At 40.3% G+C, this 25,445-nt stretch overlaps 1 protein-coding gene across 1 annotated transcript in view; it reads right to left on the bottom strand.

Annotated features, from left to right (window-relative positions):
• Positions 1-1,142: 1,142 nt before the first annotated feature.
• The window catches only part of LOC132102889 (glutamate receptor ionotropic, NMDA 2D-like), a 45,237-nt gene continuing 20,934 nt past the window's right edge, over positions 1,143-25,445 (bottom strand). The window contains exons 6-14 of the mRNA XM_059507597.1: positions 24,843-25,048; positions 21,909-22,077; positions 14,212-14,365; positions 13,091-13,216; positions 12,420-12,649; positions 11,352-11,512; positions 10,131-10,318; positions 6,647-6,888; positions 1,143-6,448 (exon numbers count right to left, since the gene is read on the bottom strand). Of these exons, the coding sequence (XP_059363580.1) occupies positions 3,263-6,448; positions 6,647-6,888; positions 10,131-10,318; positions 11,352-11,512; positions 12,420-12,649; positions 13,091-13,216; positions 14,212-14,365; positions 21,909-22,077; positions 24,843-25,048 (4,662 nt within the window). The 3' untranslated portion in view covers positions 1,143-3,262. The remainder of the gene's footprint in view (positions 6,449-6,646; positions 6,889-10,130; positions 10,319-11,351; positions 11,513-12,419; positions 12,650-13,090; positions 13,217-14,211; positions 14,366-21,908; positions 22,078-24,842; positions 25,049-25,445) is intronic.

The raw sequence follows: 25,445 nt of genomic DNA, 5'->3' as shown, positions 1-25,445 counted from the left end.
AGTACACCAACATTAATTTACAGTTACACACATTACCCATCATGCATCTAATCAGCACAGTATCAGTATGGTTGTATACAGTACTGCCTAGACTCTCACTACAGTGTCATGGTCATCAGGTACAACATCTTTTCAGTCACATTTTCAGTCATTTATCAATTACATCATAACTTTAATCAATAATTATCTTCAATGATCAATTGATAAGAGCAGGAACACAGTAGCTACTGGTCTCTGGTTTTTTTTTTCTTTGCTAACTGAGAGAACATACAGCAGGATAAACTGAGAGATAAAAAAAAAATCTACAAAACGAATATGCCAGAGGTACATTGTTTAAGTTGCCTAATCAGTGACACTGTTGAAAAAGATCATGAGAAAACTACAGAATAGGAAGAAATCAGCAGTTAGACTGATGGACTGATGGATGGCTAAATGGATGGATGGTCAGAATGATGGAATACTAACTGGCTAGATGGAAAGCTGGAATGGCAGAATGTCAAAAGGACAGACAGTGATAAGGACACAACTCAACATGAGCAAAAGGCATAAAACAAAAATGATCTGAAAGCTATTTAGGTAGTATTAGAGTAGTTGAGAAGATTTGCTATAATGAGAATAGATGAAAAGATGGACAGAAGGATGGATGTATGAAAGGACATTATAATGTTTCTTGTTTTTTCTTCACAGGCACTAATGTTTTCACAGTCATATAGGAGGAATCAAAATTAAAAAATGTCTCCAGAGTCTAGAATTGCTTCAAAGCTAAAACGTTTAAAACTATATCTACCAATTCCTCCAAGTATATCAAATTTAACTCATTATATATATATATATATATATATATATATATATATATATATATATATATATATATATATTTATTTATTTATTTATTTATTTGTACATATATATTTTGTATAGATAAATGATATGATGGCAATGAAAACTGAATACAATGGGCAATAAAATGTCTAAGTCAATTCACAGTATAACATGATACATTCCCAAAAACATAAAATAGCGATATTTCTTTTTGTCCTCAAGAAAAAGCTACATGGGAATTATAAATCCATTCTGTACATGCAGTCACAGAATATTGTGTTAGCGCCTTCTGACTCAGTAAGGGTCAATGACAGATCAAGTGTACTCATGGCACACTTTATTAATTCAATCATTCTACATCCATCTCCTTGCCCCCCACTGCGCTTCCATGCCGGGTGCGGTGGACTTTCCGCTGACACACACAATTCTCGGCACTGGAAGAAATGCTGACTGAGGGGATTAAGCGGCTGTGTGTGATTTGGTTTACACAACACGCACTTCAATACCTGAGCTTGTAATTTCTTGACTTGATGGCATGGGGGTCTTTAAAAAGTGGAAAAGCCCTAAATTTCATTGCAAATTATGACGAACCTTCCACAGGTGCTCTTGTTTAAACAAGACATGAACGGGAGACAAACATCACTTATTTCCACATGAACAGGCGTATCAAATAAAGGGCAAATTAATCTGTTGATCTGTGACAACATGTACAATCCCTCTATGCCCCCATAATAAAAGTGTAACTGTCACTTCTTGTGATGTGTAACTGCACCCAGAACGCTACAAAATCTACTGAATATCAAATTTTTGCTAAATCATTTCAAAGCTACATTCAACTACAACATGGGCAAATAAGCGGTGCCTGACGTCAAATAGGTATTCAGAAACTGAATGTCTGTATGACTGACATCAATTCTTTTGCCAAAATATATGGTGTAGGTTGCTTTTGGCTAAAAATCGATCAGTATTGTATTTTTCCTTGATTCCTCATTATTATATGTTAACGTTTGCACTGACAAGAGTCAGTAACTTGTGCTTTATTACATGCAACTCTGCACTGGAAGTAGGCTTGACTTGAAAATGCACAATCAGTGACAATGATAGCCTCAACTCTTCTAAACAAATGCCCTTTACCATCCCAGAAACACTGCAAGCTGTCTGTTCCAGTTCTAAATCATGATGATTAAGGAGCAAAACAACATGCAGGATCCACTCAAGGTCCACCATTTATAATCGTTAACGTACAGTTTTTAATATTATGTAGCCATCTAGTGCCAATCATAAATATTGCAACCCATCATCGTTTGATGAAAGAGAGGTATTGCTTGTATGCAAAGAAAGGACCATCTTATTGGGCAGTGCCGTGGATCTAGTTGTGACAATTAAAAAATTCTGCTATCAAAACAAATAAATAACTTAGCAAAAATACTCTTCGCAGCTATAGTCCCACTATTTAACATCAGACACAGCTGGTTTACCCTTTTGTTAAAATACAACCACAGTGAGAGCAATAAATAGCATAAAACAAAAGGAAACCTGAAGGGAAAACATTATACAGGAAAAATTGCTACATTTTTGTTTTGTTTGTGTTCTTATTGTTTTTCTTTTGAAGTATGTCTCTTTAGAACATAACGTCATCTCTATTTGATGACAAAGTGACACCATGGCATTGGGGTTTTCATAGGACAACAAAAGTTCTGATGAGTGAAATGGCTCCATGTTAGTTCTGATTAGCTTGGAATCAGAAATACAGAAAGAGTGACATAGTTTACTCTTGTTTACTCTGAGGTCAAATTTCAATTAAGAAATTTCCAGCATGACCTTGAATTGGAAGCCAAAGGGTACTGATGGCATAACATCAATGTTGCAAGTGTCAAGAAAAAAAGAAAGAAATGGGCATTTCTGTATCTATGTGCATCAGGTTGCCATGGAGACACTTTTTCAGTCAGTGGGATGATGCTGATCATCTGAGCCTCTCCAAGACTGCATTCAGATTGAATATAGATTAATTGTGAGTCATCTGTAAATAAACTGAATAGCCAGTTTGAACCACAGCAGTTTTTGAGTCTGTCGTCCCATGTTGTATGTGGACAAAGCAAAAATGTCTTTTCCTTTTTGAGGGAGTGTTTATGTGTAAACATGACATCATTACTTACAGAAAAATCCCAGACATTTGCTATCCACTGTTCTCATTGGAGGAGAGGACCACAGAGGACATCATAATACTTAGCTCAGACCGAAGATGGAGAACGGCTGGAGTATCCATTGTGACTGTGGCGGAATTTGTTGAGCCATTCCCTGCTTTGACTGTTGTTTCTTTGTTGCTCTGGTCACTGTCGTGGACGTTTTTCTCATCTTGGTGCGGCGCATGTATGTGTATTACACTCCAGCTGCGCTGTACAGTAGAGCTTACACACACGCGCAGCAATGAAGCCCCGTGTCATACCTCACTCTCTAGGCTGGAGAAATGGGCAGACCCACGGCGTGAGCACAAGCTTTTGGCTTTGAGTGGCAGGTGTGGGGAGTAGAATCGCCTCGGCTGGGGCACAGACCGAAGTCTCTGGTACTGAAGTTTAGCACTGGCGGTGGCTGCCTGGGAGGAGCTGGAAGCAGCCCCAGGAGAGAGCACAGGTGGAGGGGACATGGATGCAGAGGATGGAGGTGGAGGAAAGGGCATGGTAAGAGAGTTGGGAGCAGAAGGTACAGGTAATGAGGGAAGGAGTGGCTGAGGTGGGGAGGGTGATGGTTGGGGTATGTGTTCTGAGAGCTGGGCTTGCTGGGAGCTTAGGTTGGACTGACTTCCAGATTTGGATTTGTCAGGTTTAGGGGGTGGTTTGGGCCGAGAGCTTCCACTGAAGCTGTGGCAGTGGGGAAGCAGATCATCCTGGCTGTGAGATTGAGTGCTGATCTGTTTGTGGTGTATGTGGGGCCTACCGTGCCCATACTGTGTACAAGTACATGATCCTCCATCTGGCATTCTATCCCGAGACCTCTGACCTTTACTCTTTGACCCACTGCGACTTCGCTTCTCACACTTCATCTGTAGTTTGTCGACAGACCAATAGCGTCGCGGTGGTGGCAAGGAAGTGGGAGGGGCGGGCCACTGTGAACCCAGCCCTCCACTGCCTCTTCCAGATCCCCATCCGATTCCTGGACCCGAACCCCAAAAATCACCTGCCATACCCCATCCTTCAGTCCGACCTAAAATAGAGTCATCTCTACTGTTGACACTTCCACCTTTCTCTCGAGCAGGGTATGTTCCAAAAAACCAGCCCCCACCTCCAATTCCACTAGCTCCACCCGCTCCAGTTCCTTCCCAGTATCTCTCAAAACGGCCAAACTCTCCTGAGGACCCCTCATCAGAAAAGCTTTCCTCTGCTCTTATTCTATCCCGCTCAGATTCTGATACTGCACCTCTTCCTGCCTGCCGCACTCTCTCCTCTATTCTCTCCCTTTCTCGTTCTCTCTCTCTCTCCTCTTCTTCCTCCTCATCCTCAGAGTCCCACTCATGGAAGGACAGGCCTTCTCTTGTGTTAACTCGCCCCCTCTCATAGTGGAGAAGCAGTGGCCTGCGTTCTCCTACTCTCCCTTTTACCTCTCTCTCCACCCCACTTCTCCCCTGTCTCTTGGATGAGGAGAGGAGTGTATGTAAAGAGGAGGGAGGGGACGGTCCGGAGACCTCTGTGCCAACTGCTTCACCTCCACTGACCCAGAATTTAACTGAAGAGGGGAGTTTGTTGAGGTTGGGATAGCGTTTACTGGATTGCTGGTGTCGCGAATGGGAGCTTTTGGGTCTTCTCTGTCTACCTCTACCTCCCCCACTCTCATTCTCTCGTTCTTCCCCATCGTCCTCACCTCCATCTCTCCTCCCTCTTTCTCTCTCTCCCTCCCAAGCTGAAAGGCTGCCTTTGTCTGCAAATGCACTGCGATATTGAGTGGAAAATGATGAGTACTCTCCTTCTCTATCCCCAGCCCCCTCTCCATCTCTCTCTGCCTCAACATCACCCTCCTCTGGCTCAGACCGCTTGCCGAATGACAGCTTCTTCTTCTTTTTGGTTTTCATTGCCTTCTTTTTCTTCTTTTTCACCTTGTGGCGCTTCCTCTCTCTTTCTCTTTCTCTTTCACGCTCCTCCCTCTTTTTTCGTTTTTTGTTTTTCTTCTTTTTCTTTTTCTCCTTTTCTCTCTCTTTCCTATGTTTCTTCTCTCTTTTCCTTTCTGTATCTCCCTGGGCTCCACCACTTATCTCCCTGTCCCTCTCTCTCTCTGCCCATCCTGCCCACCATTCCTGGAGCTGTGCTAGTTGACTGCCACCCCTTTCTCTTTCTCTGTCCTTCTTATGCTCCCTATCTCCAAAGTTGCCCCACGGTTTGCGCGGGGGTATAGGAGGGGGAGGTCCATGAGTGAAAGATCTAGGAGAAAGTATGGACCGCTCTCGGTCCCTGGTTCTGTTGTGGCCCTGCAGAAGACTAGACTCTTCGGTCAGTTCATCCAAATTCTCCTCATCTTCTTCCTCAGCCTCTCTGTCTTGGGTGCTGCGAGATGAAGCTGTGGAAGTGGATGAAGGAGATGTGGAGCGTGAGGGTGTGGCAGAAGATGTGGTTGAGGAGCTGGTGGTGGATGATGAGGATGATGTGGAGGTGTAGGGGAATGAGGGAGAGGGGGATGGAGGAGTGTAGCTTGGGGATAGTGTGACAGGCACAGGGATGGGGAAAGGGGGAGAGGGTCTCGGTCTTCGACTCGCATCCCTGTCTCCACCTCTCCGGACTAGTGGCAGGATGTTCTCGTACAAAGGGCCACCAGGTTCTTTGGGCTTTTTTGGTCGCCGTTTCCTCCAAAAGGATGAAGGGAGAGGGGGAGAGGGGTGCTGGAGTGGGGGGTTAGGAGTCAGTGAGGCTGGGGCCTGGCTTTTTGGAGGAAGCCTGGGAGTCCCCAGGGATTTAACCCCTCTACCCTGACCCCCTGCACCAGTACCCGCTCCCACCTTCTTTCCCATGCCCTGGTCCATGCTCTTCTCCTGGTAGAAAGCCACATTGGTTGGTGGGGGTTGTTGGTGGGCTCTGGGGACTGTTTTTGGAGTTTGAGAGCCTGTTTGTTGGTCCACACATGGCCCAAGTCCCTCTGGATCAATAGGTCCATAGTAGCGCTTATATCCATCTAGACCACTAGCTGTACCTCCACCACTTGCCCAGGTAGGTGCCACCTTTTGGGGTAGGGGTCCTGTTTCTGTTAGACATACTCTCACACCCATAGAGGTTGTGGCATTAGCGGTTTTGGGTAGTCTCCAGCGGTCCACAACCGCTAACCTGCGATCTGGACGGGGTAAGAAAGTAGTGCATGGTAGTGGAGCTCCTACAAGTTGAGTATTTGTGGGACCCAAGGCCGCTCCAGAATGAACAACTGTGGGAGGGGATCCAGGAAGAGGTGTTTTGTAAGACTGAGAAGGTTGAGGCTGTTGTGGTTGCTGCTGCTGTTGCTGCACTATGGCAATGGCTGGAGTGGATACAGCTGAAGGGACCACATGTGAGGAAGAAGCAGGGACCATGGCAGTGTGATGGTGTCCAGGAACTGTGACTTTAGCCCCACCTTGTGCAGTTTCATCTTCAATACTGCAGCAGCTATACATTCCCTAAGAGTACAAAAAATGAACATATAATAGTGAAATATGTGATATTCTGATAATATGGGCAAATCAGTTTCAATTACAGAAGCATCACTCTCATCTCATCTGTAACACCACAGGCATAGTCCATGTCACAATCCTTCTCAATATACCCAAATACTCCCATAAATATTTCTAGTGACTAATAATCAGTCTCTCTCTCACCCTGCTGAAGGCCAGTAGGAAGTCCAGTTTGCCGGATTGGCCCATTTTGCTCATGCAGTGCCGCAGCCTCCAGTAAACCAGGTGTTCCCAGGCGAAGACCAGCAGACTTAGGCCCATGGCCACCAGCAGCATGTAGAACACACCAGCCATGTTGTCTATGTCTAGTTTGGAGCTCATCACCTCAATTTTATCATTATGACAGATCCCTGAGAGCCAGAGACGCTCTAGCATCTCGATCTCATCTAAGTGGAAAGGGGAGAGAAATACAATGCATTAATTTTACTTTTTCTGTTTCTCTGTTAATAAGTTATTCCAACTACTCGTCACAAATGCATCAATAAAACATGTATGAATGCAATATGGTAGTGACTTTCCTCTCCAACATCCTTGCTGTGGCAGAAAGCAGATGCAAATAATTAATGTTTGTAAATCTGTTTTAAACCTACAGTAAACCAGGTACTATTTAAGATATTAGGAAAATTATGTTGAAAATATTTCAGGCCAGAGGTCAAATGAACAGGTCCCTGTGGGTAAAAGAAACATTACTGTGAAGGTCTGTTTAGAACCTGATCAAAGAGGGGAGTCTTTGTTAATCCGGAAAGAGTGAAAGGAAGAGGAAGAGAGCAAGAGGCCTGAAGGCTAGCAAAGGCTAGGTCCTACATAATGATTTACCCATATCCTCTTTTCCTCAGAGGTAAATGAGAAAACAAAAAAGGAAGGAGACCAAAGTTCTTTGTCTTTTCATTGCTGCATCGTATCATGGGAAATGAGAGGATGTGGAGAAATAAGTAAAAGGCTGGTGGAGAAGAAGAAAGTGACTTTGTCATTATGACAAACAGCAGAAGCACCTCTTCTATTCAGACAGAGTGAAGTTAAAATAAAAAGAGGTATGAAGACAGATGGCAATGGGGCAAACAACAGTATATGTGCATTGTTTATGCTGTATCAGTGTTTGTATGAGGGTGTGAAAGATGGGAACAGAACAGAAAAGGAAAAATGAAATAAGATAGAAGGAGCAAAAGAGTGATAGACAGAGGGTGGAAAAACAAGAGGACAGTCAGTGAGACAGAACGGTGAAAGGGTGAGATCATAATCATTTGATTGTGCTGGAAGCTGGTCAGGCCTGCTGCAAACTCAATAGAAAATAACAATCTCACCTTCTATCTACAAAAAGAGTTTGTGAATTACCCCAAACCTAACTAGACAGTGGCATGTACTGCAGCATTTACTGCTTTGATGAGGACTGGTCAACAGCACCACATTATCTTAGCTTGGGCCATCTAAAAACAGTGCTGTGTAACATAATAAAAGCATATCATCACCCATCACACTGTTAATGACAGTTGCGTTGTTCTCACAAAGGTTGAATTATGGAATCTGTTTCTTGTGCTATCCAAACAAACTATCCAGCAAGTGCAACCTGTGGGAATTACTCTCTATGTAGATGAGATGCCGCAGACACATCACATAAAACATTTCACAAAAGAAAATTCAGTCAAGCAGGACGAAGAAGCGTAGGCTGAATTCCACATGGGACTTGAACAGATAACAGCAGGAGCCCGGCTCAGATCCGAGCACTGCCTCACTCTTTTGACACTGTCCATTCACCTCCTTCTGACTCCTGGCCAGTGGCTCTGGCAAACCATTTGACTAACCACAGCCAAACTCAGCAGGTGTGTGATACCGGGAACATACACACACACACAACTATATGCTAACACACAAACACCATTCACACACACACACACACACACACGCTTACAAATACACACCCACACATTCAGTACAAATGTCCGCACAGTACATTCTAACACATGTACACATAATTTCACACCTTTTCTCTTGCCATAACAGCTTATATTTGCCAATTGAGCTCAGGGTAGGCATGGTTAAGTGGGCACATTTAACAGTTAATGCGTTAGCAAGGTCTTTCAGCTCAGGCCGACAGCCAGTCTTTGCCATCTGCATATGACCTCCGACACCGTTCCCTGTGCAGCCCCCTCTGATCCCACCCTGACCCAAACCACTATCACGCTAAAGCAAATACTACTCTTGGATCAGCCTTAAAGGTCAACACTTTTATAAACAGATCGGAAGTGCCATGTCTTCTCTGAACACTGTACTAAATCCTTGGAATTGTTAGTAGGTGAACAGACTTCTTTTTGAGATGACCGCTGCAAAGAAAGCTGCTGGCCCTGAGATAAAATATCAGGTAAGAAGTCCTTCTGCATGGCACTGAACAATAAGGTTACCTGCAGCGTTTTAAAGACACAAAAAAGGCTGCAGATGGACAAGTGGTTTCCTGTAGTTTTTAAAGGCTCTACAGATACGTTGAGTTGATATACCTTCAATAGAACCTTCCAGAATAAAAAAAGTCCCTGTTAATTGCACATGTAAATCTTCTCGGCTGTTAAGCGGTGGTGTTAGCTAATGGAACCTGGCACCAGTGTGACAATCTCACTGTGGGAACCTAGCGTACATACACATTCTTTCAGTCTCACTCTCTCTCTGACACACCAAAAGCCAAAGAGGATTTAAACAGTAATTAAATAAACCATCCAATTGAAACAAAACACTGTGATAGCTATTATGTATACGTGTTTGTGTATGTATGTGTTGAGAGAAGGCAAGGAGGAGGGTGTATAAATGACAATGAAAGAATTAGTACTTGGACAAGCAAATTTGAATCAGATGAGTTCCACTTTGACACTGCAAATCTGTAACAGCTAATCCTCTACTGTGTGAGAATGATCAAATTATGATCAAATTATAAATTTGAACTATTTTTATTGATACCTTTCAGCGAAGAATTATGAAAAAAAGGCTTATTATCAAAGTTTCTCTTGCATAGTGTGCCTTTTTTCTTTGAGCTTGCAGTGCATTCTAAATGTTCTTTCTTATAAAGGTACATGCGATGTTGCCTTGAACAACTTGCATGGGTTAAATTCCCGATCAAGTAGATTCCTATTTAAATTATAAGATTTCTCTAACAATAATTAAGTGAAAAAAAAAAAACAGCACTGAGCACAGAGTTGACCACAGCTTGTTGCCTTAAAATCTGGCCTCTTAGTCAGCTCAATAGGTTTTGGAACATAACACAGTCTTTTTTTTTCTCTATTTCTCTCCCCCGCACACCACTTCTGTCATTCCCAAGACTGAATCTTTGATACATGCCCATCTCTTTTATGCATCAGTAGGTTGCTATTATCTCCTTTAAAGCAGTAAACAGCCTGCTAGCACAAAGACAAATGTCACCTGCCAGACAACAAAGATACATATTGCGTCATGTCAAGGAAACTGGATTACACCAAGATGGCTTGAAGCTAGCAGTACAGGCTAATGAATGAAGTCTTGTTAAATATGCATAAAAAAAGTCTTTAATCTCCCAAAGTCTTTTATCTTCTCCATCCCAACAGCATAAATGCACTAATATACATCCCCCTAATTTTAGCACTTTGATACTGCAGAACCTTCAGAATCTCACCGTCGCCCACCAGCTGCAGTAAGGCCAGGTCCAGTGGCCGTTTCCAGCGGGAGTTCTTGATCAGGGCGATGCCGTAACCAGTCGTGGCGAACACTTTCCCTGAGCCGATGGTCATTACTTTACAGCCTTCATCTTTACGAGCCATGTAGTTTAATACAGCCGCATCATAGATCAAGGCATCTAGCTTACTGCAAACACAGACAGGAAGAGTGGGAGTCAGAAGAGACAGAGTGTGAGAAGGAGTAGGGTGACAGACATAAAGACAGCAGAGTGGAAGGTTGAAGTGTGGCGGCATTATATTATCACTTTTGCTAAAAATGGATAAGGAAATGACAGGCTCAGGAAAACCACGGTGTGGATTAACAACTCTTGATAAATAGAGGAAGAGTGTGTGAGGTGTACAGGGTTAAGAGAGGAAGTGTGGGAGGAGGGGAAAAAAAGTGCAAACACATCGTAAAGGAACTCCTGTTTGTGAGAGCAACATGGGGCTGGGAGGTGTAAGGAAGAGAGTGGAAGAGCAAAAGATGTTAGAAAGCATGTTGGAAACAAGGTTAATGTTGTTATGATAAATGTTACAGAGACAGAAACTAAAAAACACAAGCATTTCTGTAAACTGAAATATAAATGCGTTGGCAATAGAATTAAAGCTAAACTGGAAATATAGATGTAAGCAGCTATTAGCAGGATTGAAGCAATGCTGGGACTTGTTTAAGTACCTTAACTGTACCTTAACTTACCGACTGTAATTTTTTGAAAATCTGACATTTCAGAATAGTAGACTTTTGAACACAAGAAAATTAAATATAGCATAGACATTCTGCTTGTCTTGGATTATATACTATATACTATATAGTTTTAGTGGAGAAAATTAATGATAAAAAAAGACTTCAAATCACTTGATCCCTTAATTATAAATGTGCTCTACAATGCGAATGGAATTACATCTAAATAGTCTCTTGCACTCTTGAAAACATATTCCGAAAATTCAAAATTCATAATCTAAATCCAGTGTTCTACATACTGAATCCAGACCAATTCAAAAGCAAGGTAGATTAGTGATTTAAAATGCTGAAAAACAAAGTAATACTTTTCAAAATTACAAACAAGTGAGAACTATCTATGCACCATTAAATAAAAAAAAGCATGATACAAAACAATATTCAAAACTTTTTGAGAATCAGAATACAGGAAGTCAGTGAGAGTAAGAAACCCAGCACAGACCCAGTCTTGAGGTGGGAGATGGCATCCTCCACACTTTTCTGGTTGTATTTGATCATGTACTGGTGCATGTCTGGATAGTTACTGCGGATGTTTTTCTCTGTGCTTCCGTTAGGGACAGTTCCAAATTTCAGAGGGGGGTACTCCTCTGTGGGGTGCTGAAACTGAGAGAGGGAAACACAGTATGAAACAGTGATTGAAACTGATGTTGCATTTGTTTTTTTGAAAAAAAAAAATTAATTAGAGAACTAACAATAGAGCAGAATTAAAAAATATTGTAAGCTTCAACATGAATGACATGTGACAGTGAATGTATGTTAGAAACAAGTCTAGAGCTACTGCAGCTGTCAAAACCAAGTATAATACATCATAAACAGTACAATATACTGTACAAAGCAGCAGTGCTGACATGCACATTGTGTTCATTCTGCTTTCAACAAAGGAGAACAATAGTAAAGCAGATGGGGGAAACTATTTTCATTTAAAAAGGGATTACAAAATGTACATGAGGCAGTTAGAACAAAAGAACAAACAAAAGCTACTGCAAGTTAAATGGCTTTAAAGATCCAGATTTGATGTAGCTTCTTTTCTGAAAATGACACAAACAGAATGGAACACAAATACATTTCATTTGGTGTACATAAGTACATTCATTTGGCATGACAGCAAATGTCTGTTTCCTCAAGAATCTCTCAAGGTCAACACTGAGAGCGAAGGGCAAAGGAACATTTCCATGCTAGTATGCCAAATTACTGAACATTTCACACATACACACTTAATTACCCTTTAAATGCAACATAATAGCATTCAGCTCTTCAAAAGACAAATAGTGAGAACGTTTCTTCATGCTGTTCATCCACTCAGTAGCCAATTTAAACTGATGTCAAGTTTTTCAATGCCACTCTAGTCTCTGTAGTCTTACTGTATATTGTGAAGTTTTGATCCCAAAATCCACGCCAACATAACATCACAAATGATGAAAACTTTATACTGTATGTCGATCTACATGCACTGATAAACACAAGCTTTCTCTGCAATCCTTCAAAAGCTCTGAAACCCCTATTCCCTCACCTTTTTATCGCTGAGACCAGACACAGTGTCAATGTATTCCTCTTGGATCATGAAGGCAGCCAGGTTGGCAGTGTAGCTAGCCAGGAAGATGACAGCAAAGAAAGCCCAGACAAGAACCATGATCTTGCTAGTGGTTCCTTTGGGGTTCTCCACTGGAACGGAGTTATTAAAAACCAGAGCCCAAAGAAGCCAGATTGACTTCCCTATTGTGAACTTAGAACCTCCACCCTCTGACAGAGAAGAGCAAGTGAAACAGAGAGAGAAAGACTTTTAACATTGACTTGAATTTTAAAAGCACTTTAAATTCATCAGCTCAAAAGAAAATAAAAATTATCAAAATTGCTAAACTGATAAAAAAAGTCTTCATAAACTTCTCCTATGCAGATGATGATGTGCGAAAGGGGTGCCAGCGCCAGAGGATGAAAATGAGAACAGAGGAAGGAGAGGAATATAGAACACAAGTCTGCAGTCCTATATTATACATGTGCAAAACTGCCTGCACCACAAATATCAAGCACACGTCCAGGCTAATAAAGAACAAAGGTGAACTCATTAGGACTTCTGAATAAACTCGGTGACAAGCAACTGTACACATAATATAACGCTTGAGACTACTAAAGTTTGACCTTATTAAAAGTTTACATGCAGGACTAAGAGCAAACTGTACTCACTCTTGCCACTCTGAAGGCTACGGTTGTACCCCACTGGACTGAAGAACTCAAAGATGAAAACCGTCACTGCCACCACGGTCAGGCACATTACAAACATCATCACCCACACAGCAGGGCTGTACGGCTCTGAGAAGGCACAGAGAAAGAGAAAAGGACAGAGAGAAATCAAACCCATTAGTAGTGTTGTTTTATTTATTTATTTTGTTTGTTTGTTTGTTTTTTTACTTGGTTTTTACACAACAGTGCAGAAATTAATACCTGGCATGTAGCAACTGTTAGAACTGGAGGAGACCTTCGGAAATGGCTAAGTTATGTTCAATTAAATTAACTTTTTAACTTAACTAGGAATTTAAAACATTAATATATTTGTGAAAAGAAAACATTTTTATCTGTTCATGCATTTTCTGGGAACTGAACTCATGATCTTGACATTGCAAAACAAAACAAAAAAACAAAACAAAAGGCAGCCACCTCTATTAAAAAAACAACTTTAATTGCATTTTAAGGTATATATTTTTGTCTGTTCATGCATTCTTGACATTGATAGTGCTATGCTCTTAAAAATGAGAAAATAAATTGGACATTTGGCAAACACTTGTATTCAGAGTGACTTAAATTTCATTTCAAAGGAACAGTATATATTTTTATCTGGAAATTGGTCCCATGACCTCAACTTTGCTAGTGCTATGCTCTAAAATAAAATAAAATAAAATAAAATGCACATCTGGCAGACACTTCAAGCTACTTTGACTATTGCAACTATTCAAAGCGATATATTTTTATCTGTTCATGCAATCTCTGCGAATTGAACTCATTAATTTGATGTTGCTAGCTCTATGCTCTAAATTAAAATAAAATATAAAATAAAATATAAATTAAAAGATATATAAATAAATAAATAAATCTACAGCACTGATTCTGTTTGAAAAATGTTGATTTAGTTCTTCTCACGGAAGAGTGATGAATAGTTTGTTTTGAAAGGGAACTGTAAGTCTGATTGATGATCTCTGAAATTATATGCACCAGTACCTGGAAAGTCATACATCATAATCACATGCAGCAGAGACTGATTAAAGTCAAATATGATGCAGCATTATGGCTCACATGAGACACAAACTCACCAAGAAATGCAGAGGGAGACACGGTTCCATTACTGCGAGAGACCATGACACTGATGCCCGTCTCCACAAAGGGCACAGAGAAGTCCACGACCTCTGACCTCTCCTCGTTGATAGTGAGAGAGCCGATCGCCATGTCTGCCCGCTTGTACACAACCTAGTGAACAGGAGTAGTGGAAGATTGTATTTTTGCCCTTTTGCCACTTTTATTAGCAGTAGGAAAGTTTTATTTAGAGGATTTATAGGGACTCTTTACAGGAGCAATACACCTAGTAAAATTCTGCTGTGCCCCGGTAAAGTTTTACTGATTATTCCTTGTTTGTGTCATATACCGACCTGACAAAGAGGCTAGACTAATGGACTAATGGATTTGAACACATCCAAAATGTCACAGACTGGCTGAGGTGGAGATTTCCCTACCTTTGATCTTCTTGGGAACCTCAGATTTGCTCAGAGAACATGTGGCAACTGAGACTTGCAGAGGATCGAGAGACTGAAAGGTAGGTAACTACCTACCAAGCTAAAATATGCTAATGTGTGAATGAGTACTGCAATAATTATATATAATAGGATAGTGAAGAAGCAACAAGAAAATACAGGAAGTGAGAAAGGGACCAGGACTGGGTCATGACTAGAACCCTGGCCCCCATGAGTGCAACAGTATTTCATATGTCTGGAGCAACTACACTCTGTGCCACAGCTCTGACGTGAAAAATGCATTATGGATCAAAAAAGGCCACAAAACAAAGTTGCTGAACACAGTTACATATGGTCAAAGTGCTTATGCAATTTAATGTGCTTTCTGTAAATGATATATATTAAAAATGAATGCAAGTGAATATTAGTTGTTGGACATTAAAATTAGATGTACATTAATGTAAAATTCATGAAATGTAATAAAACATTTACATGTAAAACTAGTAATGATATTTCTACAAGAACTGTAACAGTTTTATAATATTTACAGATAATAACAAAACTCACATTCAATGGCACAAGCACTTTGACCAACTGAAATTATATGCTCAACCATCTTTGAATATGTTTAATATAAAGTGCTGCATAATTTCAAAAACTTAATTGAACCTCATTTCTCAAGGTCTGGGCACCATACAGCACCCACGTCCAGATCTCTGGAACCTCCACGTGGGGCCCCTGGACAGGACGTGGCAGACCTAAGTGATCTGCCACCAGCACTGGTAGACACTATCACCCAGGCTACAGCTTTTGTAGACTGTACCTAAATCACTCAGAGGTTTAAATGTTGATACTTGATTCATTTGAAGTCACCATTATGGTGGAAAGTGTTTGGTTTAGTTGGGATCTTGGTCCAGTTGCTGCTGGGATGGTGTATTTTAAAACGCTGTTTTTGTGGTGAAAAAAGACAAAATTAAATGAGCTCAGGTGTTATCAGTTGTTTTTTGTTGATGAGAAAGTCATCACATAATACGTATTTGAGATCATAAAATAAGTTTTGTTTGATATTTATAACGGGCACCAAGAGCAAAATACTTATTTTGAAGATGGACAAAATGAATGTGTTTGAAATATTTTGAGTAAAAGAATCAAGTACTCACACACACAGACTTCTAGATTTAGCATATGCATCACAACAACGGTGACAAACAAAAGAGCTCCATAGCACAAACTCATCCTTATTATCCAGCCTTTTTTGTTCTGATTGTCACCATTGATGTGATGCATATCCAAAATCTGTATGTCTGTTTGTGACGACGTGATCTGTTTTCAAAAAGTAAGTACATTATTTTATCTACTAGGTTTCTATCCATAAAAGTGAATCCACAGTTGCAGCAATACATTTTATTTTAACTTGTCACCATTACAAGCAAGATGTGCATGTTTGATCTCAACTGTCATTGCCACAATAGCAGTGTTTTACAACACACAAGTTACAACAGCAAGAGACAAGCCAACATCAGCAAAGAGCTGATAACACCTGAGCTCATTTAAGTTTGTCTTTCTTCACCACAAAAACAGTGTTTTAAAATACACTGTTACAGCAGCAAAAGACAAGCTTACATAAGAAGTAACTGTACCAAGATCCCAACTAAACCAAACACTTTCCACCACAATGGTGACTTCAAATGTATAATGTATCAACATTTAAACCTCTGTTAATTCTCAATAAGAGCTTATCTAGATGTCTGAAAGAAATAAAGTCACAGAACCTTGTAAGGAGGATCTGTGAACGTCTATATCGGACGTACAGAAGACATAAAAAACATTTTAAAAAAGACATCATAAAAACATTCTGTCTCCTCAGTGGACATCTTTTCAAGGTCTGCAAAGACATAAAAAGACTTCCACTGGACGTAACTTTGCCCAATGGATTAGGTTGATGTTAAAATACGCAAACATAGTAATTTTTTGTTAAGTTTACTCAAAAAAGCCCTTGCGATAAGTTGCCTTATTTTTTTTAAGTTGACACAACTTTTTTTTTACAGTGCAGTATAGGGTTTACTGTATTTTCATAAATATTGTGACATTTTGTCAAAAGGTCAAAGTTTAAATATGCTGTTATTTGTTTTACTTCAGTGTGCAAAAAGTGTGCGGTCAAAATTAAGAACATAATTTTTAGTTAAATTTACATGTTGAGTTAACTTAAATATATAAGTACACTTGAAATTAATACCAAGTTAAGTGAACATAATCGTTTAAGTACATTAAATAAGCACCAAGTTTGGTGAACTGAGTGATTTAAGTACAATCTACAAAACCGTCAAGTTAAATAAACTTAAATATGTAAGTTTTGGGAAACTCCATTACTCAATTAAATTGAGGCAACGAGTTTACTCAATCAATTTAGTTCAGTCAACTTATTAGGGTTTTCTACAAAAGCGTCAAGTTAAATAAACTTAAATATGTAAGTTTTGGGAGACTCCATTACTCAATTAAATTGAGGCAACGAGTTTACTCAATCAATTTAGTTCAGTCAACTTATTAGGGTTTTCAGTGTATTGGTCTAACGAGTTAAGCAGTAACGTTAGCTGCCATGTTCTTTCTCTCAAAGGAAAACGATTGGGCCACTTCATCAAATACGAAGTTGTCGTTATTGTAGTATTTTACCATATCAAAATCACGTACCACAAGGATAACATATTTCACTAGTAGAAATCATGCAAAACAACTTTATATCTACATAACTTTACTCACCTAACATAATACACTAAAAAAAACGTCCTCTTGAAATGTAGTTCAGCAAACCAAACAGACCAAAAGGACGAATTTTGTAATCCACCAATCAATGCATTTGTTCCCTTGTTGCTAGGCAGAATTCCTCCCATGGCCAATCACATTAAAGGAAGAACAGAGTGACGTCGAGTTTTTCCAAAGGATTACTCATGATTTTGAGCTCACAACACTTGAAATCTTAAGTTTATGCATTTTGAAGGTAAATTAGTTAAATTAACTCATATTTTTAAGTGACAGGGCCAAAACGCAAAATTTTAAGTAATGTTTAGTCAACATTACTTGATTTTTTAAGTCAAGACAACATTAGGGTTTACAGTGTGGAGATGCTCGATTAGAATTGTGCTTTCTTTCCTGCAAGAAAAGTTGGAGAATAGGCTGTCATCCTCCACCTTGAAAGTGTATGTTGCAGCTATCACAGCACATCACGATGCAGTGGATAGCCAGTCCCTGGTGAAGCAACACCTGATCGTTAGGTTCCTGAGGGGTGCCAGAAAGTTAAATCCTCCTAGGAAACCCCTGATACCCTCCTGGGATCTCTCTGTTGTCCTGACTGGACTTCAGAGGGGCCCCTTTCAGCCGCTTGATTAAGTTGAGCTGAAGTGCCTGTCTCTAAATACAGTGCTCCTGATCGCGTTCACTTCCATCAAGAGGTTCTGTGACCTCCAAGTATTTTCGGTAAGTGAAGAATGTCTACTCCCATGCTGGCCTGAGACCCCGGCCTCGATACGTGCCCAAGGTTCCCACCACTCCCTTCCAAGATCAGGTGGTGAACATACAAGTGCTGCCCCCGGAGGAGGCAGATCCAGCCTTGGTGTTGCTGTGTCCCGTAAGAGCGTTACACATATACGTGGACTGCACCCAGAGCTTCAGAAGCTCTGAGCAGCTCTTTGTCTGCTTTGAAGGTTAGCAGAAAAGGAAGGCTATTTACAAGCATAGGTTGACCCACTGGATAGTGGATTCCAGCCGTGCTCCATGGGGATGAGAGCTTTACTCCACTTGTAGTGCTGCCTCTTCCTGGGCGTTGTCGCACAGTGCCTCTCTGGCGGACATCTGTCAAGCTGCGAGATGGGTGAAACCTAACACCTTTGCAAGGTCTTACAACCTTGGGTAACAGGTAATTGGCGGGAAGAACTGGTTCGGTGTCAAGCTAGCTGCACAATTCCCCTTTAACAAGGGGATGTAAGTGCCTTTCTTCTCCCAGTAGAGTTCCCTGGTTGGCAAACCCTGGTCAAGCTTCCTCCAGCACCCCCGGCAGTCAGACTAGGTGGAGCAGTCTCATGCCAGGCTCAGTACTGGTGTTAGCATGCCCAGAGTCCCAGTCAGCCACTGTGCTGGGCTAAGAGTCCATATGGTGTGATTCAATATGGGTAATCCCATATGTGTATACTTCCACGGTAACGTTTCCCTCTCGTAAGTCTGTGTATTCTCTTCACAGACCCGCTCTGTCAGTCTCTTCTGGCAGTTGTTCCATCCCTAAGTTTGGTAAAACCTGCCTCAGAGACCCATTACATATGTAGTACTGCCACCTGGGTCAGCCCATATCAGTATCTCCACATGTCACCTCCCTACAGGTAGAATGTGGTCTCTGTAGTGACCTTTTCATGAAGGCCCGCCTCCCCATCAATCCAGGCTGAAAGAACTAACATGGAAGATTTGAAGCAATCTTTCACAGAAGGTGAAATCTTTTTTTGTGGTCGGAGCAGCAACATGGCCTTCTCCAGCTGCGATGTATTCACCGTTGGTCCCCTGCAGTATCAAGGTCAGTGAATTTGCACTGGGGCTTTGGGAAGGTTAGGATCTTAGTGTAGCTTTTGTCTTGATATGATACAGCCAACATTTGCAGTGCCTCAGGGTTTTGACGGTGTTCAGGTTGTGGCATTACAGTGTAGTTACAGACAGATAGGGAACGTCTTGGGTTATGTACGTGACCCTCGTTCCCTGATGGAGGGAAAGGATACATTATGTCCCCATGTCATAACCTTCAACCATTCGCTGCTGCTGGGACACGTTCTCGGCTCCTCAGCGTAAAACCTAATAAGTGGATCCTTGCTGTTGCCTTATATACCCGTGTGCACTGGGAGTGGCTCAGCATGCAAAATCCACTAGCCAGTTTTCATTAGAACTATCACGATATGGTGATATGGAGGTGAGTCCTCAGCAAGAAATCAACATTTTGCCTGAACACATGAGCCATATGTGGTAAGTAACAGGTGGTCTATCTGCAAATTCAGTGAACCTCGATCTCTAATTAATATTCAATCCACGTACTGGCTGCATTCCAGTATCCATAAATTGGTCGAGCAGATAGTGTAGTGAGAAGCCTGCACACCAAGATGCTACAGGAGGCAGGTCATCCATCTCGAGACAGTATACCCCATACAGAGAAAAAGCATGTCTGGGAATACCAAAAAGGAGGGACAACATTAACATCTTTACTTTCCAGTGCGGCTCTTTTCTCACTTTGCATTCTGTTTTATATTCCTGAATGGTGTGGAAAGCTCATGATGCAGAGGAACGGGATTTATGGCGACAGTGCAGAGTTGACTCACTGCCTAAAGTCATGCAAGTTACAAGCTTTCCCAAATCTTCTCTGACAGCTTGAACGCTGCAATGATTCCGAAAAGACGTGCACCTTCCTGGACGTATAAATGTGTGTGTGGGAGAAGAGCTTGTTAAGGTAGTATAATTTCCAGAGTGCAGCAAGAGCTTTTGCATCCTTGTGGAAAGTGAGCATTTTTGTTGGTCTGCAGAGACTGTGGAAAAATATCGATGAAGTTGTTTCCTTGTGAGCATGCCAAAGCCCCGGTCCTGCTGCAGGCCGGCATGGTGCACAAGGGAAATGTGGACCTGTCGTAGATAGAAGATCAAAGCCATTCACGCACATACACACTCTTGCAGCCTGAGAAAATAACCCTTAGCACTGCGCCTACAGGGGCTGTGCTGACAGCTGATTGGCTGGACATCAAAACATGCAGCGAAGAGACCAAAAGAGAGCAAGGCAGAGGGAGAGAGAGAAAGGAAAAGATTAAAAGAAAGAAAACAATGTCGTCACAGAAAAAGCCGAAGAGCAGAGAAGAGGAAAAAACACATACGATACCATGATAAATAGTAAGAGCAGAAGAATGGAAATGAAGAAGGAATGAGACAGTGAAAAGAGCTGTTTCCATTCCCTAGCAACTGTCTCGAACAGGCGTCACTCCATGGTGTGAGCGCCACAGCAGGGTCTCGCTCTCAAGACAACAACCCTCCTGTCTGTCATACATACTCGCATACATTCGCAAGTTGTTTTTGGCTGGCTTCAAGCCTTTTCTTGGATACCTCTGTGTACAGTATGTGTGTGTGACCCATTAGCAGAATCCCTTGGCACTATGTTAAAAGGTTTCAGAGTGTTTCAGTAATCCTGGAGGCCGACAAAAACGGGTGGGAATTGTCATCAAACAGGCCAACAAGTGACTTCTCTGTTACATCATGCACTGTGCAGGAATTACATGTTCAAACTCTTTACAAAGAGCAGGGGGTTTCAGCCTCTCATGTATCCCTGATAAGAAAAGCCTTGAGCTTTCCATCAACCCTTTAACTTTCATTAAGAACATTGATTAACATTACTACTTTATAAAATGGTTTAAAAAATGAAACCAGGGAAAGAAATGTTACGAAATTTTAAGTTACTTAAAATTCATACACTACCACTCAAAAGTTTTGAGCAAGTAAGATTTATTTTAAAAAAGAAATTAATACTTTTATTCAGCGAGGATGCATTACATTTATCATTAATCAGCACAACTGTTATCAACACCAGTAAGAAGGAAGGAAGGAAAATCATGTGACACTGGAAAATTCAGCTTTGCCATCACAGGCATATATCACATTTTTAAATAGAAATGCCATTATAAAAGCCAGTTAATTAACTTTGGAAACAACGTATTGTCTTTGATAATATCACACTTACTATTTTCACCAAAATGGGTCTTTATGCATGAAAATTTATTACTGTTTTTACACTTTATAGGAAAGTGGTCCATCTCAAGAGAATCTTCATTTTCATCAGGTACATGGTGTTAAAATGTTTGCAAACCCCTGCCTCAGAGTTGAAACCCCTGGATAAGACACTCACTCAACCACACAGTCAAATACATCCTCATGTATTCAAATAACACGGAAACATGTCAAAGGCTCAAATTGTTTCCATATTGCAACTTCTTCAAAAACACTGCACCATGACCTTAACTATCCCATAACCACAGTGTTTGATCATCATGAGTACTAATACTAAAGAGAACAGCAGTCTTGCCTTTAATCTGTAGTCCTCTCTCCACTTAATGCCTGTATTTACATATTCAAGTGAAGTCTTTTCTGTGATATCGCTGACAGTGCATCCAGGGGACTTACAGTACTCATCAGTGCAGTGAATAAAAAGAGGCACTGAAGGGAATACAACAAGCTTGGCTGGTTTAAAATAGGTGAACAACACAAAAAGCTTCCCTCACCTCTCCCACCATCCCGTTCCAAACTCCATCAATCTTTTTTCCATGTTTCCCATTGGTCACCAAGTAGAGGTCATAGGTAAAGCCGACAATTCTGGCCAGTCGCTTAAGGATGTCGATGCAGAATCCTTTGCAGCACTGTTTCATAGGTGCCACCCCTTCTTGAAGTGCACTTTAATCAGAGAGAAAATGGTCACTTAGGTTTATTGCATGTGTCAATAAAAATTCATCACATATTATTTATTTATTTTTTTTTTTACTGTGCAATAAGATTCAGTTTAACATTTGTTAATGCATTGTTTTTTAGCTATAATATAATATAATATAATATAATATAATACAATACAATATAATGTAATAATATAACATAATATTAGGGATGTCCAGATCCGATCACGTGATCGGAAATCGGGCCCGATCGCGTGGTTTCAGACTCGATCGGAATCGGACGTTACCTCCCTATCAGGACTCGGATATATATATATTCTCATTAATTTTTAACACATCTTTTGTTATGCGGTGGCACAGAGTTAGACCCTTTTGACTCCACACAGAAACAGCAACGCGTGCGGCATGACATCACTTTGTTTTCAAGAGCTGGTGTGAATAAATATAGATTCAAACTCAAAGAGACATGATAGTTTGCGCATGACCTGATATTTCATTCGGACCCAGAATACAGCGAGATGAACATCAGAGAGCGCTAAACTCTCATGCAGTGTGTGTTTCATTCATACTCGAAGCCGGAGCACGCTCTCGCGCTGATATCAGGATATTCCTAATATGGACAAAAGCGTCCAGCTATGCTGTGGTGCGCACAGGAAAACAGAAACTTATGCAAACACGAAGACATTAATATACGATCACGACAATAAATTGTTCTTCAAGTCATCTCCAGCAGGTGACAAATAAAGTATGAACAATGCAGTGCTGATTGACATAGTATTTATTACAGTATAGAAACTATTCTGCATTATTATGTGATAAACGGTGTTTGTATAAACAAATCATTATTATTTGTTATTGTCCAGCATTTATAGATTTCTAAGCCAATTAAAAGCTAGAAATTAGAGAAAAAATAAAGTTGCCTATACTACCAGTCAGAAGTTTTTGAACAGTAAGCTTGTTAAGGTTTTTTTTTTTTTTTTTTTTTTTAAGAAGTCCCTTCTATTCACCAAGCCTGCATTTATTTGATCCAAAGTACAGCAAAACAGTAAGATTTTGAAATATTATTACTAGCCTATTTAAAATAGCTGTTTTATATTTGAATATATTTCAAAATGTAATTTATTGAAGATCCTGGATCTGTTTTTTCGCTCTTCTTTATTCTTTTTTTATGTATTATAGAAGTATCGGATCGGGACTCGGTATCGGCAGATACTCAAAATCAAATGACTCGGACTCGGACTCGAGGACAAAAAAACCTGATCGGGACATCCCTACATAATATGATATAATACGTAATACTTTATTATTTTCTTGCATGCATTAAAATAGTCAAAAGTGACAGGGATTTCGATTTCAAATAAATGCTGTTATTTTGCACTTTATTTTGCTATTTTACACAAAATAATCAACACTGATAACAATAATAATTGTTTCTTAAATATGATTTCTATAGGTTGGTGTAACACTGAAGACTGGAGTAATTTTAAAATATATTAAAACAGAAAACTGTTATTTTAAATTGTAATAATATTTCACAATATTTATTTTACAATATAAGTGCTGTGCGTGCACACACACACACACACACACACACACACGTGTGTGTAGACATATACAGTATACCCCGTAAGAGAGAAAACTAGAGAAACAATGTTAACAAAAGGAGTGAGAGTTGAAATATGAAATATAAAAATGAAATATGTAAGGTTTTCAGTAGTATACCGTCTTGGTACATTTTCTTTGATATAACTAAAAATGATATAATGAGACGAAACATGGGCATCCATATGCCTGGTGTGGGAGTAGTGAAGCAGCATCCACAGAGACACATGTACACGGCAAGAGCTCAAGCAGATTGACAAGCAACATGATTGCTAAGTATGAATAGAGATCGCCACAAGGCAAAGTCAAAATGAGAGGGGGGGTGAGATAAAGAGAGAGAGGAAATGAGTGATCGATTTCAAAGCTAAGCCATGTGAGTATAGCCCCTGGAACTCCATAGTGATGCATTGGGGGGAAGAAGTGAGAGACACAGAGATAAAGACCAAACGGAATGAATGTGACAAATGACCGGAGAAAGATGACCAAAGCTTCCGAATGGAACTCTTTGGAACAAGAAAAAACAGGCCATGCTTACAGCTTCAATTTTCAATTTCAAAGTACTTCATTGGCATGCTATATAATGATTTTAAATCAACAAATAAAATATAAACGCATACCTAAATATTAAATTACAAGTAATAAAAATAATTAAGTGCAAGTTATGAAGACATCTTTATTTTTAAACCACTGTTTTGCCATCAGCCTTCTCAAGTGATAATAGCTTTTAATATTAATAAGTATTTAAGATGTAAGTAAATAAAATAATATAAAATAAAATTGAAATAATTAAAATTTGGCATGAAATATAAAACATTTAAGACATTAAAACTACTCTGTTGTCCAAACAATGAACAAGCTAAAGATTATAAGAATATAAAGATCAAGTTCTGGCATATGAGGCTGTGCAGTGCTTATATAATTTTGACTGTAAGATATGCATTACTGCATTTCTCCACTAACACCTGCATTTGCAGAAGTTTAGGAAAATATAGAATGACACTGCAATGTCTGTCTCACTGAAAGGTCATAGACCCGTGAAACATGCAATTTTCTAATTTAACTTTGGTTTCTTGGGACCCACTAAAACAATATTACTACAATGTTGCTTTTCCACCATACAGAAAAGCCATGATAAACGGCGGTCAAGGTGGTCAGAACAGTACTAACCTGGCATTGAGAGGCCGTCTGCATGGCACGGAGTCCCTAATGCAGGTTCCAGAGGAAGGGTCTGCTAGCTCCACGATAACGAAGGGCCGCTCCTCCAGGGTCACGACCCTCAGGTGCTGAGCATCATCGGGCGGCTGCAGGAAGGGGCTATATCTAGACCAAGCAGGATACCTCAGACGTAACACCCCGTTCTCCCACCATCCCACCTAAAACCACACAGATAGTACATGGTCAGAAGCCATTCGCGACTTTGTAGCTGCAAAAATGTAACCAGTAATTTGAGATATCAATTTATTAGGCTGTGCTTATAATGACAATGACAAAAGCTGTTTAAAAATGACTACTGCTCATTTTGAATCCAATTCATGAATCAATAACACAAGGAAGTCAAAGGTCTTTTCAGCGTTTATAGCTATTTAAAACGATCTATTCTAATAGTCATTCAGGCTGGATTACAGACAGGAATGGCTTCCCTTTCTCAGGTTAAGCCTGTAAAGTGGGCAAGGATAGTGAAAAATGAAAGGCTCTCCTCTAGTTCCTCTGTGAGCTTATAGCTAAGGGCTCTCTAAAAACAGTCCTGTGCCCTTTTTATTCACTGGGGAA

The sequence above is a fragment of the Carassius carassius genome, chromosome 24 (genome assembly GCF_963082965.1).
Source record: "Carassius carassius chromosome 24, fCarCar2.1, whole genome shotgun sequence".
Classification (NCBI taxonomy): domain Eukaryota; kingdom Metazoa; phylum Chordata; class Actinopteri; order Cypriniformes; family Cyprinidae; genus Carassius; species Carassius carassius.
This window is presented reverse-complemented; position numbering and strand designations above follow the sequence as displayed.